Below are 17,691 nucleotides of genomic sequence, written 5' to 3'. Positions count from 1 at the left end.
TTTTATGATTTCATAAAGAAAATTAACATTTTTTACTTTGAGTTTATTTTCAAAATATATACTTTAAAGGAAATAGTTGTTGAGATAAGAGATTTAAGGTGAATAGAGTAAAATGCATTATTATTGATTGTTTACGCTCTAAGCAAATTACTCGTGATCAATGACGTCGTCACGGGAAAATAAAAATAGAGAGTGAGGAAGGAAGCCAGTCAAGATTTTCAACATCAAAGCCATGTCCCGTCGTTTTAATTCGGTTCACAGTGTCAGATTGGAACGGATGGGTTTGATTTGAATTGTAGCAATCCTTACGGGATTAACAAGCTTTAACTAGAAGGGAATCTTTTTAAAAATTCAAATTTATTTTGACAAGTATCATATCGGAGGCAAAGAAGTATGGCCTCTGCTGGTAGTGCTGGAGGGGGCCGTAACTTCAACTTCAAAGTTGTTCTCCTCGGCGAAGGATGTGTTGGAAAAACATCTCTTGTGTTGAGATACGTAGAAAACAAGTTTAACGATAAACATGTAACAACACTTCAGGTAAAGTTTTGTTTTAGTGTGCAGTGTTCAAGTTTGAAATTAGTACCTTCACTCGATTTCATTGAAGGAATCGGTTTCAGTTTCTGTTCGTTCAGGCGTCAGGTTCAGGGTCTTACTTTGTCTTAGTTACACTTACTTGACTAAGTTACACTTAGATTATTATTAGTAGTAGTGGTATTGTTATAAGTATTATTATTATTATGAACAGGGTTCCCAGCAATACGGGAAAAAGTCGGGAATTCGTCTGTGTTGTTATTCATCCTGTTTTGTTGATCATTGATTAAGGGGAAACCCGAAACGTCTATTTTATCCGTTTTCGTATATTAAATTGAATCTTACATTCAGTTTCACATTGTTAATTATTTCAGTAGGAAGTTGGGAAATTGCTTGTTGGTACATTGTGCCAGTTTGAGATGGCCAACTTTGGTTGATTTTTAATTTAAACCATTTTTAAAATTAGATGTCACATATATATATATATATATATATATATATATATATATATATATATATATATATATATATATATATATATATATATAGAGAGAGAGAGAGAGAGAGAGAGAATATATTTTATTTTATCGAACTGGCAATTCCGACTCAAGTCTGAATAGTCTCTGGTGGATATTCCGACTCAAACTCCAATGTGCGTGCGCAGTGAGCATACAGAGGGGAGGACGAAAAAATGTGGGCAGTAGGCAGAGAGTGGAACTGATAAAGAGTTCAGAATAAATTCTGTTTTGCCCATATCTCACTCTCGACTCTCGGCTCATACCCCTAATTTGGACCATAGAAGGATTGCTGCCTGTCTCACACTATCAGATTATGTAATTTTTACATTATTTATTTTTGTCTTGATTTTATTTGGGCTTTGTGTTATGTTGTTAGACAAGCTTTTCATTTATACCACAGTTACTTTGACTGACTTTTGCTACTTTGAAGAGTTTTAACTCTTTTCTTTTTAATTTCTATCTGGACTTTCAATTGATCCATGATTTTGTCTTTCTCGTCAAATAAAGCGGGGTTAGACTACCTGTTGATAGTTCTAAAATTGCAATTTTGATTTTCATTATTTTTATGTAATTATCAATTATTGTTTTGTTTTTTTTGTTTTTTAAACCAACAAAAATTATACTGCCACAGGAGACAGCGTGGCTCAATGGTACAGTCTTTGCTTAGTACCGAGTTCGATCACTCACCGCTGCGCTGTGTGGCAGTGCAAGTCACCTAGCCCTAGCTCAGTTTGGAATAACCTTTGAGATAAATTTCTCCTATCGGATGAATAAAGGGAATTTTATTATTTTTTAAACATTTTTAAATAAGCACTTCTAAATAATTCAGTTTTAAATTTCTTTTTAAACGTATCTAAATTGTCTCTAAATTGTATATCTCCGATCTCTGCTTGCTTGGTGGCAACAGTTTCTACCCATTATTACAGTGTTCTAATACAAATACCTCAATATATATTATTATAAAATAATGCTATTTATAGGGGAGTGGTTAAAAGTTTTCAAAGATTTATTTTAAGGAATGTTTTGATAAGATCAATTAAATTTGCAATAGATATCTGTCAGGAATTAGAATTATGATTTTAATGTTATCCTCTGTGAATTAAGTATATTATGTCTCCTGAATATTTTTGTCTGAAAAACCGTTAACGATATGATATAATTATTTCAGGCATCTTTTCTCAACAAAAAGTTGAATATTGGTGGTAAAAGGGTGAACTTGGCTATTTGGGTAAGTTTACATTGCAGTAATTAATTAATAACTTGTTGCTAGTTTTATTACGGGAGTAACAACACTGTTTTTTAGACTGATAAAAATTCATAATATCTGTTCAACAATAGTACAAGTTGGTCATAACTGATCGATAAGAACACCCTCTGAAAACCCAGTTACGATATCATCACTTACTTTTTTGAAAGCAGTAAATGAGGGGTCCCTGGCTTACCTCTAGCAGAGTTCCTTTCTGAACTGTTCTAAAACGACTTTTTAGATTCTACGTGAATCATCTTTCTACTCTGCCTAGTCAGTGAGCCTACCTTTATTCAGACCTGCCATTTGTACCGATTTAATCGGGACCGTCCCGATTTTTATGCGAAATTTGCTGCTGTCCCGATTTCCTGATTTTTCTCTCTCGCGTCCCGATTTTTCTTTTTACCCGAATTTTTTTAGTTAGAAAAAAAAATTTGGCGGAAAAAAATTGGTAGAATTTTTTTTTTTAGCGGTAATCAAATAGAACAGTAAAGGAAGGTGCCCCAAACGTAAACAATAACAAGTTGCTAGTGATTTCCGTTAGGGACCGGAAAAATTTACGCACAATATAGGTCTCCCAATTTTGTAGTTTGAGTTGTAGGCAATACACTTTCAGTATTGAAAATATGTTTACATAAAATCTAACAGTTGCAGAAATAATATTATAAGGCTAAATTATTATGAAAATCAGGCTCCGAATAATTCTCGTTTTGTTCACACCAGCGGAGTAATTTGCTCTGGTCTAAAAATAGATAGACTGTAACTTTTGATAAATTTTAGAAAATTTTACCTTTTGTTCCATAAAATATCCATATCTAGACATTATTTGATGCATGATCGAGTATTTATGAATATGTGTTTCTTTTGCCACCTAACAGCCAAATTTTAAAGGTTATTTTTTTCTATTATTTACATTGGAACGTGAGCTGTCAAGACAGGAACATGTGGTTTGCCACGTGCTTCTCGACCTTTGTTTACGTTTGGGGCACCTTCCTTTACTGTTCTATAATGAGGTGACCGTATGAACCGGTATCGATATAATGATATCGGTAATGTTGCCCAGTCATAAGTATTTCGTTTTATAGTATGGGCAGACGGGAATGAATTCGTAGGTGTTATTATTTCATAGATACCTGTGTTGTGGTTTATTTCAATTTCGTGCACACCATTCGTTCAATCGTCAATCACCAGTCACAGTCACTGATTCATTGTTCTCAACTCTACCTCGTGCTGAGCTGAATTGTTAATTGTGCATTTTCTTGGATTTAATTCGTTTTTTTACTACTTTTTCATCTGTGTGCATTATAATTGGTCTTTGTTATTTGTGCTATACATAATACATCCATTGATTCATTTGTGTTGATAGATAGATCTAATTATTGACTTAAGATAATTATGGCTTCGCCAGCACCAAAACGACCTCGTGTTCAAAAGTTCCGTGAAGAATATAAGAAGATTTGGAACTTTGTGACTGAGTCAAGGTTAGGGGATGAGTATGCCAGGTGCACAATTTGTGAATGTGACGTAAAGATAAGTAGTGGAGCACGTTCTGATTTGGAAAGACATATTAAGACCCCTAAGCATTCGAATCGTGCTAAAGCATTTTCTTCAACCCCATCTGTGATGTCCATGTTTTCGCCAAAGTCTCGGAGCAGCTTAGATGATAAGGTGGCGACGGCTGAATTGTTATTCACAACTTTTATTGTTGAACACAACCTCCCTGTGGCCATTGCTGATCATGCTGGAGAACTATTCAAGATGATGTTCCCTGATAGTGACATAGCTAAAAAATTCAAATGTGCTAGAACGAAATGTCGCCAGTTGATGGGTAATATTGCTGAGGATGTTAAATCAACAATTGTTAAATCTGTAAAGGATACCCCATTTTCACTGTCAACTGATGGAAGCAATGATCGAGGATCAGAGCAAATATACCCGATTGTGCTTAGGTACCATAACAATAGTCAAGTTGTGACAGATGTTTTGAGTATCACCACTCCAACTGGGAATTCAACAGGAGAAAATATTTATACTGCACTGAGCAGTGAGTTAGATAAACATGGACTCTCTTGGAAGAATTGTATTAGTTTTGGTAGTGACAATGCTGCTGTTATGTTAGGGAACCATAATGGTGTTGCTGCTCATATTAAAAAAACAAATCCTGATATTCACATTCAAGGTTGTCCCTGCCATTTACTCCATATTGCAGCCAAGCGAGCCTGTCAGACACTGAGGTGTCCAATTGAGGAAATTTTGACATTTATCACTACTTAGACAATAGCACAAAGAGACAAAAATCCCTGCAACAGTTCCAAATAGAAACAGGGCATGTTGTTAAAAAAATAATCAAACATGGACCAACAAGGTGGTTGTCACTTCACAAATGCATTGAAAGACTTGTGGAACAATGGGATGCCTTGACTGGTTTTTTCAGTGCAGAAATTAAAGACCTTAAAAAACCGTCTGATAGGTTAAAGAGAATTGATTTATTTTTTTCTAACGCAAAGTCAAAGGCTTATGCTCTATTCCTCAAGTTTGCCCTTCCCACCTACATTAATGCTAATCTTCTCCTCCAAAGAGAGGAACCAACAGTACACTTACTGCAGCAGCGTCTTCATGATGTTGTGACGGACATATTAATGGCTTTTGTTAAACCAGAGGCCATTTCCAAGGAGAGTGATATTTATAAAATAGAACACCACAGGAGAAGCAGACAGAAGGATAGAGAGGATTTATTAATAGGCCATGATACCCGACTTTTTATTGATGTCATGAAAGCGGAAACAAAGATGTCTGGGACACAGTTGACAGAATTTTTTGAAGATGTCAGGAGCTTTTACCTCATTAAAATACATCTTCGAAAACTTGCCCCTTAGAGATGAAGCTCTCAAACATGCGAAAATCTTGGACGTCCGTGTCAGGACCACAACCAAATTCGAGTCCATAAGTTACTGGATCAATAGATTCGAATGTCTTAAACCAAGAACATCCTGTGAACATGAACAACTTCAAAAGGAGTTTGTTAGGTTTCAATTTGATAGACTGGAAGGACTTGATGTGACGATGAGGGTTGACAGGTTGTGGCAGGAGATCAGTGAATTGAAGGATAGTTGTGGGGTTTTTAAATACCAACTCTTAGGGCGGGTAATGAAGGGATTATGCTGTTTACCACATAGTAATGCAGACTCAGAAAGGGTTTTTTCGCTTGTTCGCAAGAACAAAACGGAGGCTAGAGCAAGCATGACTCGGCAGCTTCTGAGTGATATAATTCTTATCAAGATGACTCTTATTAGTCGTGGGCAGTCTTGTTATGGCTTTGTGCCATCACCAAGTCTTCTGGCCAAATGTGGTCGACAATAACTGCACAGAATAACGACACTACGCCTGTGAGTTTGGTGTCCTCAGGTGAGTGTTTAAAAAAAATATCAATGTAACGTTTTGTCCCTTATTTTCAAGCGTCCTGATTTTTTTTCCTGTGTCCTGATTTTTTGAGACCTTGGTCCTGATTTTTTGTGTTGGTAAAATGGCAGGTCTGCTTTATTTCCACTCAGTGTCCTCTTAAGTGCCATGGTTTTTAATAGATAAACAATTGATTTTATTCACATTTGTTTAACATAGCATATACATAAGCCGCAATTTAAAAAAAAAATTAATGTTAATCATTTATATTTTTCTTACTAGATAAAATCATTTATTTAAACTGAGTGAGTTAATCCAAGTGGGGTTTTAAGAAATAATTTTTTTTTTTGTCATCCTCTCTCTCTACTAGGACACTGCAGGTCAAGAAAGATTCCATGCTTTGGGTCCCATATACTACAGGGATAGCAATGGCGCTATTCTAGTGTATGATATCACAGATGAAGATTCTTTTCAAAAGGTTTTGATATTTATTTTGATGGCATTTATTTCTATTAATGACAATCGCATTTTTGAAAATTTGTTATCTGTCATACACTGCCACAGATTCTGGTCATTGATGGTAAAAAGTAGGAATCTTAATTTATGAAAGTTATTATTACTCCTAAAAAGAATTTTAAAAGAAAACAAACAAAAAAACAATAGGAATGTGAATATAACGTAGACCCAATTAAGACAATATGGACAATTTCCATTTTCCACACACTTCTCTTCTCTTTTTTTTTAAGAGCCAGTTGATTTCATCTTTGTTCTCTCTATCGATGTATATGCTTATTCATAATTTTATTTTCAAGTCTACACTCTTTACAATATCAATTTCTCACAGAATGTTGTTGACATAAAGAACAAAAGCAGACTTTTAGGCTCTTGTACAATAATTTTTTTCACGAAAACAGTCTTATTTTTAATTAAGTAATTGACAGTTGTCTCTCTCTTTAAAGATAACCCCAAATATTCATATGAATAATTTTCAGGTCAAAAACTGGGTGAAGGAGTTGAGACGAATGTTGGGGCAGGATGTATGTCTATGTATAGCTGGGAACAAAACAGATTTGGAGAAGAGTCGGCATGTTACTGTACAAGAAGCAGAAGCGTAAGCCCCACATATCATTTTAGTTAATCAATTGGCATCCTTAAAATTATTTTGACTTAGTGATCATAAAAGCTATTGTTTGATTTAAATTTCAAGCAGTTGACAATCTCAATCTTAATAAACATTAAACTTACTTTTTATCATGTTTTCTGGGGGAGATTTATTTTCAATATTGTAGCTCTTCACTTTTATATTTATAGGATTTGTTCTTATGGATTGTTTTTATTTTGATTCCCCCTTCTCTCCTCTTCCCCATTATAAAAAAAAAGGTCCCACATGATGAGTGTCTTGCACAATACAGGTCTGTAGACCTATTCTATCATCCTCTTTTTTCCTCTCTCATAGGTATGCAGCATCTGTCGGAGCTAAACATTTTCATACTTCAGCGAAACTTAGTAAGGGGATTGAGGAGTTGTTCTTAGATTTGAGTAAAAGTGAGTATTTATTTTGTTGAATTGACCACTAAATGAGACATTGATTTTGGGAGTGCAGAGAGGGGCCATTTAAAATAGAAAGAAAAAAGTGGTCAAAAGTATTGGAACCTGGAACCTTAGCGGTGTGGTTTAACTATCCACTATCACAAAACAAAAAAAAAAGCAGCTTTATATCATATCAGTCACTATTATTAATTCCTCCTCTTACCAGCTGTATGAGTCAAACCACTAGACTTTACTCACAGATTATAAGCAATTAAAAACAAAAATATTAGTCCATAGCTGCCAACCGTTCTGTTAAAAACAGATTTGTTCCGTATTTGACTTCCTGAGTCCGTAAGTCCTTATTTTTAGTTCAAAATCCGTATTTTGTAATTTTTAACTAATTTGTGGTAAACAAGTCATGTGAGCCGAATGAATTATTATTATTGTTCCATTATTATTACTATTACTACTACTATTATTGTTGTTATTATTATTATTATTATTATTATCCAGTGAGAGCTGATGAGCAGGGTTTAAATCAGCACAGCATAATCTCCAATCCTGTATAGCTCTTTAATTTGAATTATGCCTCTATCATAAATGATTTTCAACAATTAAAAAAATTCCAGTTGTTTATATGACACCTGTTTTTTACTCAAACCTTTCATAATGTATTGGAGATTTGGATAGAATATGGCTGTTAGCCTCGATATACTTTTAATATTCTAAGACAGTATTGATACTTTCACTATTTGTTACAAATATTATTTTAATTAAAAATAAAATTAAATCCACATCTTTGATTTGAAGGTATTCACTCAGAAAATCAATTGCTTATATAGATTAAATATGACAATGGTTATTTCCCTTTATTAATTTATAAAATATACATTTAATCCCTTTAAAAAAACATCTTCATCTGATTTTAATTTTTTTTTTTCAAGCAAGCTTTTGTAACGGTTTAGGTTCAAGAAAAATAAGTATACTCCATTTTTAGGTGTGTTTATCTTGTCAAAGTAAAGAAGTAGGAATTCTCCAATATTTAGAGGTGCATTTTACTATAACTACTATTATTGTGTACTACTTAAAGACCATTATGTTGCATGAAAGAAAACATATATGCAATCGCCTACTTTTTAGCCGAACTCACATAATTTTTATCCCAAAACACCCTCTCAAGTGATGTACCAGGTTGGCAGTTATGCATTTCTAACCATCCTAAGTTATTTAATTTATTTTACAATTGTGCTTCTTGTGTATTGGTCCTTATCAAAGTTGAGGCAGTTGAATTCTTTCTTTATATTGTCTGTTTTGAGATTTTGATCTCATTGTGGAAAGTGACATTTTAACGATCCAATTGTGCTGGTACTAAACCCGATAATTTAGCAACATTTGGACTAGCCTCTGTTATCTCAAACTTGTTAGAGTTAGTAAAAGTAATTAAAAAGGCTGACTTTTATATGTTGCGATTGGTTGAAAGGGGGAGGGGGGTGGCACACGTCGTCCACTCATCCCGGGCCAAATGAGCGTTCCTTATTTTATTTTTGAAAAGTTGGCAGCTATGTTAGTCTATGCAAATTCGTTGTTTCTGTTAGATGGTTTCAGGGTAGCAATAAAATATCTGCAATGTCTCGTACTTTTTGTTAAATTAATTTTTCCTCAAAACACTCTTTTAATTATACAGTTAAGACTGTCAATGTTAAACATATATTTTACTTTTATCTCAAGGACTGCATTTACATGTAAATAATTTTACAAACCTACCTCTCTAACAGATGAAATCAGTATGTACTGATTTTATTTGAACCAAAATTGACCAAATTTTGATATTAAAATATTTTTTAAAACTTTTTTGACACAGGTTCCGACTTTAAATAAAAGTTAAAGTGGAATATTGGTACAAATATTTCTGTAAGAAATGAAAATTTGACCAAATTAAGCAGCTGTTCATCTGTTCTTAAAAGCATTTCAAATAACAATTCATCAAAATAATGGCAAAAATTATGTGTTATGATTTGGTACAATTATTTGGGGTGAAAATATGCACCAGTGCTGTGATGGTTTTCCTTGGATCCGCGGAAATCCGCGATTTTGGAATCCAGAGGAGGAATTTCCTCCTTTTTAAAATTACATTTTCCCGAAACAATGTGCTAGCAATGAGAGAGTTGATGTGTGGTGGAACACACAGGTGCAATTTCCCACTCTCCAGAGGTTAGCTAGAGTATCAATGATAGTCTATCATCTCAATTGCTCTAAAAGTGGGGCTTAGTGCAGTAGAAATGGGACTTAAAGGCAATCGTTCAACATTTTCCTACTTTTTCACTTTTGTCACCATCAGCACTGATGCACATTATTTTGTTTAAATCGGTGTTTTTGAAATAATAAGAAACGAAGCAAGAAAAAAAAAACAAGAAAAAAATCAGCCTGCCTTGATTGAGGATCAAACCTCAGACTTCCTTATTACTGGTCAGACATGCTACCATTACACCACAGATGTTACCTGATAGTTGGAATAATTTAATGCCTTTATTCTTCACAGAGCATTTCCATTGATTTTTTAAAATTTGTTTACTGCAGCATATCTGATTTCAATTCACCATCAAATATTTGCCTTTTCAATCCTTCATACATATCATGATTTCCTTCTATACCTTCATAAGATTATATGGCAAAGGTCTTATCCATTGTAAAATCTTGTTACAAATTGCGTACAGCTTGATGTTTTCATCAATCGTGAAACCCAGCTATTTGAAATGAGCTACTTGTTTGACTTATAAATCTTTTAGAATATCTCCATTGTTCGTTATCTCCTGAAGTCAATTGCAAGTAAGTTAATATCCTCGATTTTACCTGTTTTGTTGATTACTGTTTTCACATATGTAATAATTAATTTCCTGATTCTCTTTCTTTTCATCTTAGGTATGATAGAAAAATCAGAAGGTACCTTAAAAAGAGGTCGATCTAGTGGCAGACAGAGTGCTGTCTTAATGGTCTTATCCATTGTAAAATCTTGTTACAAATTGCGTACAGCTTGATGTTTTCATCAATCGTGAAACCCAGCTATTTGAAATGAGCTACTTGTTTGACTTATAAATCTTTTAGAATATCTCCATTGTTCGTTATCTCCTGAAGTCAATTGCAAGTAAGTTAATATCCTCGATTTTACCTGTTTTGTTGATTACTGTTTTCACATATGTAATAATTAATTTCCTGATTCTCTTTCTTTTCATCTTAGGTATGATAGAAAAATCAGAAGGTACCTTAAAAAGAGGTCGATCTAGTGGCAGACAGAGTGCTGTCTTAATGGTAGAGGATAACGAGGAGCAGTCACAGCAAAAATCTGGTTGTTGTGGTTAAGTCTAATTGCCATGTGAAGCTGAGTGATGAATTAGAATGTCTTTCCCTTTTTTAAATATTTTTATTTGTACGTTGCCACCTTTCTTTTTTCTTTTTTTTTTATCCTTTGTAATGTTTTGTACCAGCTGACCTATTAACCAGCTGTGTTCATCTCTCTATGAATCAATCTAATATCAAACTGGAACTGTAAATTATTTGGTCATAGGTCATCATTCAATGAAGGCCCAATGGGTCAATTGGAAGATCATCTGACTATCGTCTAAACTGACTCAGTTTTGAAGTATTGATTCCATATTATTATAGAGAGCTTTTTTATACCCACCTTTTCTCCTAGCAATATTTGGGTAGCTCTATAAAGAAATCTGACAGAGAGTACTCGCAAAAGAGACGGGTGCCTTATTTTGAGGATGTCATGGAATTATTGCTCAGAAAGTGATATAAAATCCTACTACATAGAAAGAGACTGAAAAGGACCATGACTTCTATTCATTCATGAAGGCAGTATCCTTCAAAATGAATTTATCTTATTAGGCGATGGCCTAAAACAATATTGCGGCTTGACTTGTAATGAGATTTTAAACATTTGAATTCCATGTTTAATGACCATTACAGGAAGCATTGGAATCAATAAAGGAAACAGAATTACTTGTTTTTATTTCATTTTAAAAGTGAAAAAAAATTATTACTGTCAGCTTGCATAGAGCAAAGTATTTGAATTTAATTCGTGATTACTCTCGGTCTGGGGACTCAGATAGCTCAGTTGGTATAGCACTTGACCCCCAAGTGGGCTTATGCCAGTCTTTGATGCAGTCAAGATCGTATTTGGGCCCTTTGTCCATGCAGGGCAATTGTGTAGCTGGTCTGTGAGCAGATCTGTCAGAAAGTATTTTGCAAATGATAAGCAGTCCACCCAAAGGGAAAACAAACAATTGATACTGTTCATTTCTCTTTTTATTTTTAACCCTTAGCTTTGTATCCAAAGTCCATCTTGTGTTAATTCTCAATCCTGCTGGAGAGATTCCTTATGTTCTTTTCCAAATTCTGCCCTTTAACCCCCAAGACTATTTTTTCTCCGTTGTTTTCGATGACATGTTCCTGTTATGCCTTATGAGAAACAATGATTATAATGATGTAAAGAATGTCTACCTAACATTGTGATAATAATGGTTTTGATAGTTGCTGTGTACAAATGGCGGCTAGGAGTGAATGGGGACTGCAATTTGTATGAGATAAAAAGTGATCTTAATTAGGTACTTGTGGCAAATGGTAACCTTTTTTTTTTTTGAGATTTATGCTGATACTTGTGTGTGAGTTATCTGGATTTACAGTATTTTTAAACCATTTGTGTGTGTATGCATGGGTTTTTGTGCTTTTTTTGTTTTGTTTTTTGTTTTTTTTTAATTTTTTGTTTTTACATTTGCGATTATGTTGTTGAATTATGACAAGTAAGTACATTGGAAGGATCAAATGACTTTATGAGGCTTTTGATATTGTTTGTTACTATGGTATTTAGTTAAGATTTTGAATTCGTGTCACATACATTTAAAATTTAGTTGCTTGTCTGTTTTCAATTTTAATGATTTCTTCCCATTTTCAATGAAAACTATTCGAGTCAGATTAGGTAAATTTTTATTTATTAGACTTACTCCAAAAGGTCAGTATTGAGTGACATTTTTTGTTTACATTCGCTTCTTCTCTAGTCTGAGATTTGAACCTTGACCTGATTTTGTTTTTTTTGTTGTTTTTTTACTGCTAGAGAGGCCAACTTAACCCCAATGTAAAGCACATAAGAAATTTTAATGTAATAACAATCACAGGAATTCTTTTTTTAATTTTGAATTTATTTTATTTATAGAAAGAAGCGTCTTCTTTTTAAAATTAAAATGTAAAATGTTACAGTTGAAATATTTCTACATAGACATGAGTTCACGAAATGGGTTCTCTCCTTTACTTTCAGAGGGTTGGAACCATTAAGAAACTCTCTAACAATTTATTGATTATTTGAGGACTTTAATTTTTTTTGTTAGTTGTTTATTATATATTTAATAAATTGATGTTAAATGTTGCAAGCACCAACCTACGACTACACAGTTACACAAAAAAGTCTGTATTGCACATTTACTATAAGTCTGTTGATTTTAAAAAATTATTTTTTTTCGTTGTTGTTGATTTTTTTGATTTTTTGTTTGGTTTTTCTGTGTAAATTATTCATTGCCATTGACTCGTGACATTATAGAGGATGTCTATAAAGAGTTTCAGAGTGATGAAATGTAAAGAGATTATGACCCTTTTCACTTTATTGAATTATTGGGCCTATATTATTTTCACGTGTTTGATTATGAGTGTATATTGAACAGTATAGTTTGTGTGGCATTGGTGCACGATACTCTTGTTGTGCTTGACTGCTTCATTCCTCAACACGGTGGTCAAAGTGTGTAATAGTCATTTTTAGGATTGAATTTGTATAAATGGTGAAATCAGAGGTGATGTATTTTCATGACTTAAATTATATTACATATAGTCCCTTTTTCTTTTTTTTTCTTTTTTTTTTTTTTTTTGCTCGAAAGCTTTGTGATTTTCGTGGTCTGTAAAATGTTTGTAAATAATACCACTACTGTACTAAATATATGAGTGATTTGTATTTCAATTAAGATTGTCATTTATGTACAGGCAATAATTCTAGAAACTATACAGTAAAAATAGTAAAAATTAAAGCTCTGAAGATTTGATCTAGCGACACGCTGGAACTATTTTGCTTGAAAAAGAGAGGTGATGTAATAGTTGTGGTGATTTGTTTTGCAGACCTGCTTACTTGAAAATACATTGATTCGTATTCAGTTGGAGAAAAATGATAGTCACTCAAATTAACTTTTGAATGGGGTCATCTGACCTCCCATGGTGGATAGAGAGGTCGCTTGTGTCTTCTATCCCCCATTTCTGTTTTCCCCTTTTCGTGTTGCTCTCTATCTTTGTTCAGATTGGGATTGCTCAGTTTATTTCCACTGGGTGGGGTTCCTGACCTCCCATAGTGGGCAGGGAGTTACTTACTGTGTCTTCTATCCCCCTATATCCGTTTTCCAACTTGCTTTCTGTCTTTGTCTTGGAATGAGATTACTTAGTTTTGTCCTGGCCCCGGCCGGTTGGCCTTACTGAGAGGGAAACAGTCAAATGCATAGCTATTGTTTTGGGAGATGATATTTTTTTCCTTGTAAATCATCTCTCTGGAATGAGATTACTTAGTTTTGTCCTGGCCCTGGCCGGTTGGCCTTACTGAGAGGGAAACAGTCAAATGCATAGCTATTGTTTTGGGAGATGATATTTTTTTCCTTGTAAATCATCTCTCTGTTATATATTTTTATATTTGTTATTTTTAATGTATAATGAAATGTAAGCATTTGAGTGTATTCTTCTTTGTTGGATCTTGTGCTTGTGTCTGGGTGAGACTTATAGGTGATCCCAGACTAAGTACATTGATGGTATGCTCTTGGAATCTACATCTGATCCCTATTTGTTCCCAGTTCCCCTTTCTCTTCCTTTCTCTTGGGTGCTTTAATTGTAATTCTAGAACTTTCTACTATCCCATTTTCTTCCTTTTTACTGGCGCTGATATAACCTAAATGTGTTGCAAGCACCGTAAAACCCTTAAAAACAAACAAAAGAAAGACAGTTTATTTCCAGTCCTGGCGGGGAGCCTTATTAGAGAGGGTGGAAGGCAAATGTGCAATGTCTTTGAGAGATGATATTTTTTTCCTCATAAATCATTTCTCCATTACCATAGTTGTTAGTTTTTTTAATATATTGTACTAAGTAAGAATTTGAACAAATCTTTTAAAGCATTAACCTTTTCTTGTGCCTGAATTGGACATTTTAGGTATTGTCAAAATATGCATACTGATAGATTGCTCGTGGAATCTTCTGTTCCCTTTTTGAACCAGTACCTTTTGTCTAACTTTTTCTCTTAGTGATTTTAACTTAAGATTTGCATCTTTCCCCTTATCATATCAAACAAAATTAATAAATTAAAAATGTGTGGCCTGTACTTTTAAATAATGCTTCAAAGGCAAAAAGTTTTATATGGTTAAAAAGTAATGGACAAAAATGAACATTTGAGCTCAAAAGTCTTCTTCAGCCAAACACAAAAATAGTAAAAATATCATGGTTAATCCAGAAAGACGGGAGCAAATTTCTCAGCACATCTAGTGGGGAAACATAATGATGAAAGTTTAAAATATCACTTCTACAGTTGAGTCCAGAATTAGTAGTCATACAATTTTTTTGTTCTTGTAGGCAGGTCTGCTTTTACTCTGTCATCATCTGTTGTTATTCATACTTACTCATATTTATTATCATCACATTGAAATAGAAGTGGATTAACTTGTTAACCCCAGGGTAACATGAGGATTATTTTCACTCCTTGATCTCTCAGTTTTTAATTTGGAAATAGGTATAAAGTTCCTTTGTGAAATAATTTCAGTGAAATATTTTGGTTAAAATGAACACTATTGTTTTGTTTTCGCTTAATAATTTTAATTTTCGAATTATTTTGATTCAAAATTCCAAAATATTTGAGGTGGAAATGGCGCTATAAAAATGTTAAAAACCTTTTTTTTGAGTTATTCTTATTACAATAATTAATAGTCTTCTAAGTTTTGAAGTTGAAAGTGCCTCATTTAGGCATGAAAACTGACAATGTACCTCATGAAATGCAGATCCATGCAACCAATCCAGTTTAGGTTATTTTTGAGCTTTGTTGTCATAATCAATGGTTATTAGATTGTAGAAATGTTTAAAATTACTCTGTCTATGAAATTGTGGTGAGATTTGTTATATAAATACCATATTTTTCATATTGAAATTTTATTTGTATCACCAAGGGTTTTTTATACAGATAATTATTTCTCGATGTGTGAAATGACTTGACCTAATATTAACTATTCAAAACCATAACTATTGGTTTTATTTGATGATATTTAGTAATAAACCACTTGAAAGACAAATTCATTGTTATTTTCTATGTTCTTTAGAATGTATTTTAGTTCTCAGGATTAATATTGTTTTGACAAGTTGAAGGTTATCTTAACTGATCGATAGATATGAAATAAAATTTTAAACTGTGTTTAGTCATTTCAATGTAGAGCATGGATTTAAATAATTATTTCTGTCATGACTTTAAATTACCCTACATGTTAACGTGGGCATTAAAGATTTTTACAAACTCTTAATTTGCTTTAAGTACACGATTATCATGGAAAATTCGACTTTCTAATTAATTAGCATAACATTACAATAGGGGGGGGGGGCAATAAAAATATATAGATTATATAGACATCATTGCATTGTGACATGTCTTGATTAAAGGATTGTAGAGCATCTCTCTGTTAGATGTCTCAAGTCTATGTTATTTTATATTATGTTTGTATTAGATGTTGTTAGTACCGTAATACATATATAATTTCATTTTTAGGGAAGAGGCTGTGAATTTTGTCTCATAATGCGTACAGAAGTACATGTTCTCTATCGTCTATTGTTTTTTTGTTTTTTTTTCTTTTATATGTCTAAGCATAAAAATTATGCTTTTCATGGGGCTTAAATGGCCCTTTAGGGTCGTAAGCAAAGTGCTGTTAAACTTTCAAGACAAACGATCAAAGGACTGTTTGTAATGTTTAGGTATGCAATAAAGATTCACAGAGATTGCATTTTAGCATTCAAGATAAAAGACTGCAATGGCAAGCCCTTTCAGTCTGCATACATTTTAGTCATTAACTTTCATCACATCACAAAGTATCAGTTGACATGAAATATGTATTTGTAAAGAATGTTGTTCTCTCTATACGTAGATTTCTTTTTCTTGAGTTAGGTCTGGAGTTTTATTTTTAAAAAGACGTAATTGTACTTTTGTAAATATGTATGAGAGCTTAAAAATAAGTTGTTGTTTTTTTTACCATGCATTCACATTGTAGGCAGTTCTTAAAATAGCATTATTACTGATTTTTTGTCACAAGATTGATATTGGTCTCCCAGATTGTGAGATGTGCTTAGTATTATATAAATTAAGACAGTGCCATTATCAATAACTCGTTTTAGTTTTTGACCAAATGTGTAGTTACTGTTTTTAAAAATAAAACTCGAGAGATCAAAATTATTAACCAGTTCTATCCACCCAGATTTATTTTCTGATCGAAATGATAAAGTTCTGTATGTACGTTCTTATAGAGCAGTAAAGTTAGGTGCCCCAAACGTAAACAAAGGTCGAGAAGCACGTGGCAAACCACATGTTCCTGTCTTGACAGCTCACGTTCCAATGTAAATAATAGAAAAAAATAACCTTTAAAATTTGGCTGTTAGGTGGCAAAAGAAACACATATTCATAAATACTCGATCATGCATCAAATAATGTCTAGATATGGATATTTTATGGAACAAAAGGTAAAATTTTCTAAAATTTATCAAAAGTAACAGTCTATCTATTTTTAGACCAGAGCAAATTATTGCGCTGGTGTGAACAAGACGAGAATTATTCGGAGCCTGATTTTCATAATAATTTAGCCTTATATTATTATTTCTGCAACTGTTAGATTTTATGTAAACATATTTTCAGTACTGAAAGTGTATTGCCTACAACTCAAACTACAAAATTGGGAGACCTATATTGTGCGTAAATTATTCCGGTCCCTAACGGAAATCACTAGCAACTTGTTATTGTTTACGTTTGGGGCACCTAACTTTACTGCTCTATAGGGATAGAAACGAGTATTATTCCGGTATTTAAACTTGTCTTGGTCTGTTCTGTTTTCGGTTTTATGTCACAACACAAAAATATTTTGGAGAATAAATATTGATGATTTAAATGACCGCACATTTGTGTTACACTTATACTTTTTTTCTGGGTGGGGTTCCTGGCCTCCCACAGTGGGCAGGGAGGCACTTACTCTGTCTTCTTCTTCTTCTTCGTTCCCGTCACGTCACATGGTCAGTCCGGTCTGGTGAATGAAGCCCACAGTGGTCCTGATGTCGTCCTCACTGCCGTACAGCTTCTTTGAGTATGGGGTTGGGTCAGGCCAGAAGTTCCTTCTCAACTGGTTGTACCTTGGACATTCCATTTCTATCCCC

The 17,691-nt window shown here is 33.4% G+C and overlaps 1 protein-coding gene across 2 annotated transcripts; it reads left to right on the top strand.

The window, feature by feature from the left end:
- Positions 1-149: 149 nt before the first annotated feature.
- Positions 150-17,437, top strand: LOC144968302 (ras-related protein Rab-21-like). Of its 2 annotated transcripts, none has more exons than XM_078906527.1 (6): positions 150-537; positions 2,218-2,277; positions 6,065-6,172; positions 6,687-6,805; positions 7,151-7,239; positions 10,460-17,437. In XM_078906527.1, the coding sequence occupies exons 1-6, from the start codon at positions 394-396 to the stop codon at positions 10,579-10,581; spliced, it is 642 nt and encodes a 213-aa protein (XP_078762653.1). In that variant the 5' UTR covers positions 150-393; the 3' UTR covers positions 10,582-17,437. The 2 variants fall into 2 exon arrangements, with proteins under 2 accessions (XP_078762653.1, XP_078762654.1); XM_078906528.1 differs by lacking the exon at positions 10,460-17,437 and adding an exon at positions 10,144-10,440 and having other exon boundaries at positions 182-537.
- The last annotated feature ends 254 nt before the right edge of the window (positions 17,438-17,691 follow it).

This window comes from Berghia stephanieae, chromosome 3 (genome assembly GCF_034508935.2).
Source record: "Berghia stephanieae isolate SIO BIC M18660-M18661 chromosome 3, UCSD_Bste_1.3, whole genome shotgun sequence".
NCBI lineage: Eukaryota > Metazoa > Mollusca > Gastropoda > Nudibranchia > Aeolidiidae > Berghia > Berghia stephanieae.
Note: the sequence above shows the minus strand (reverse complement) of the source record. Positions and strands in the feature narration are given on the sequence as shown.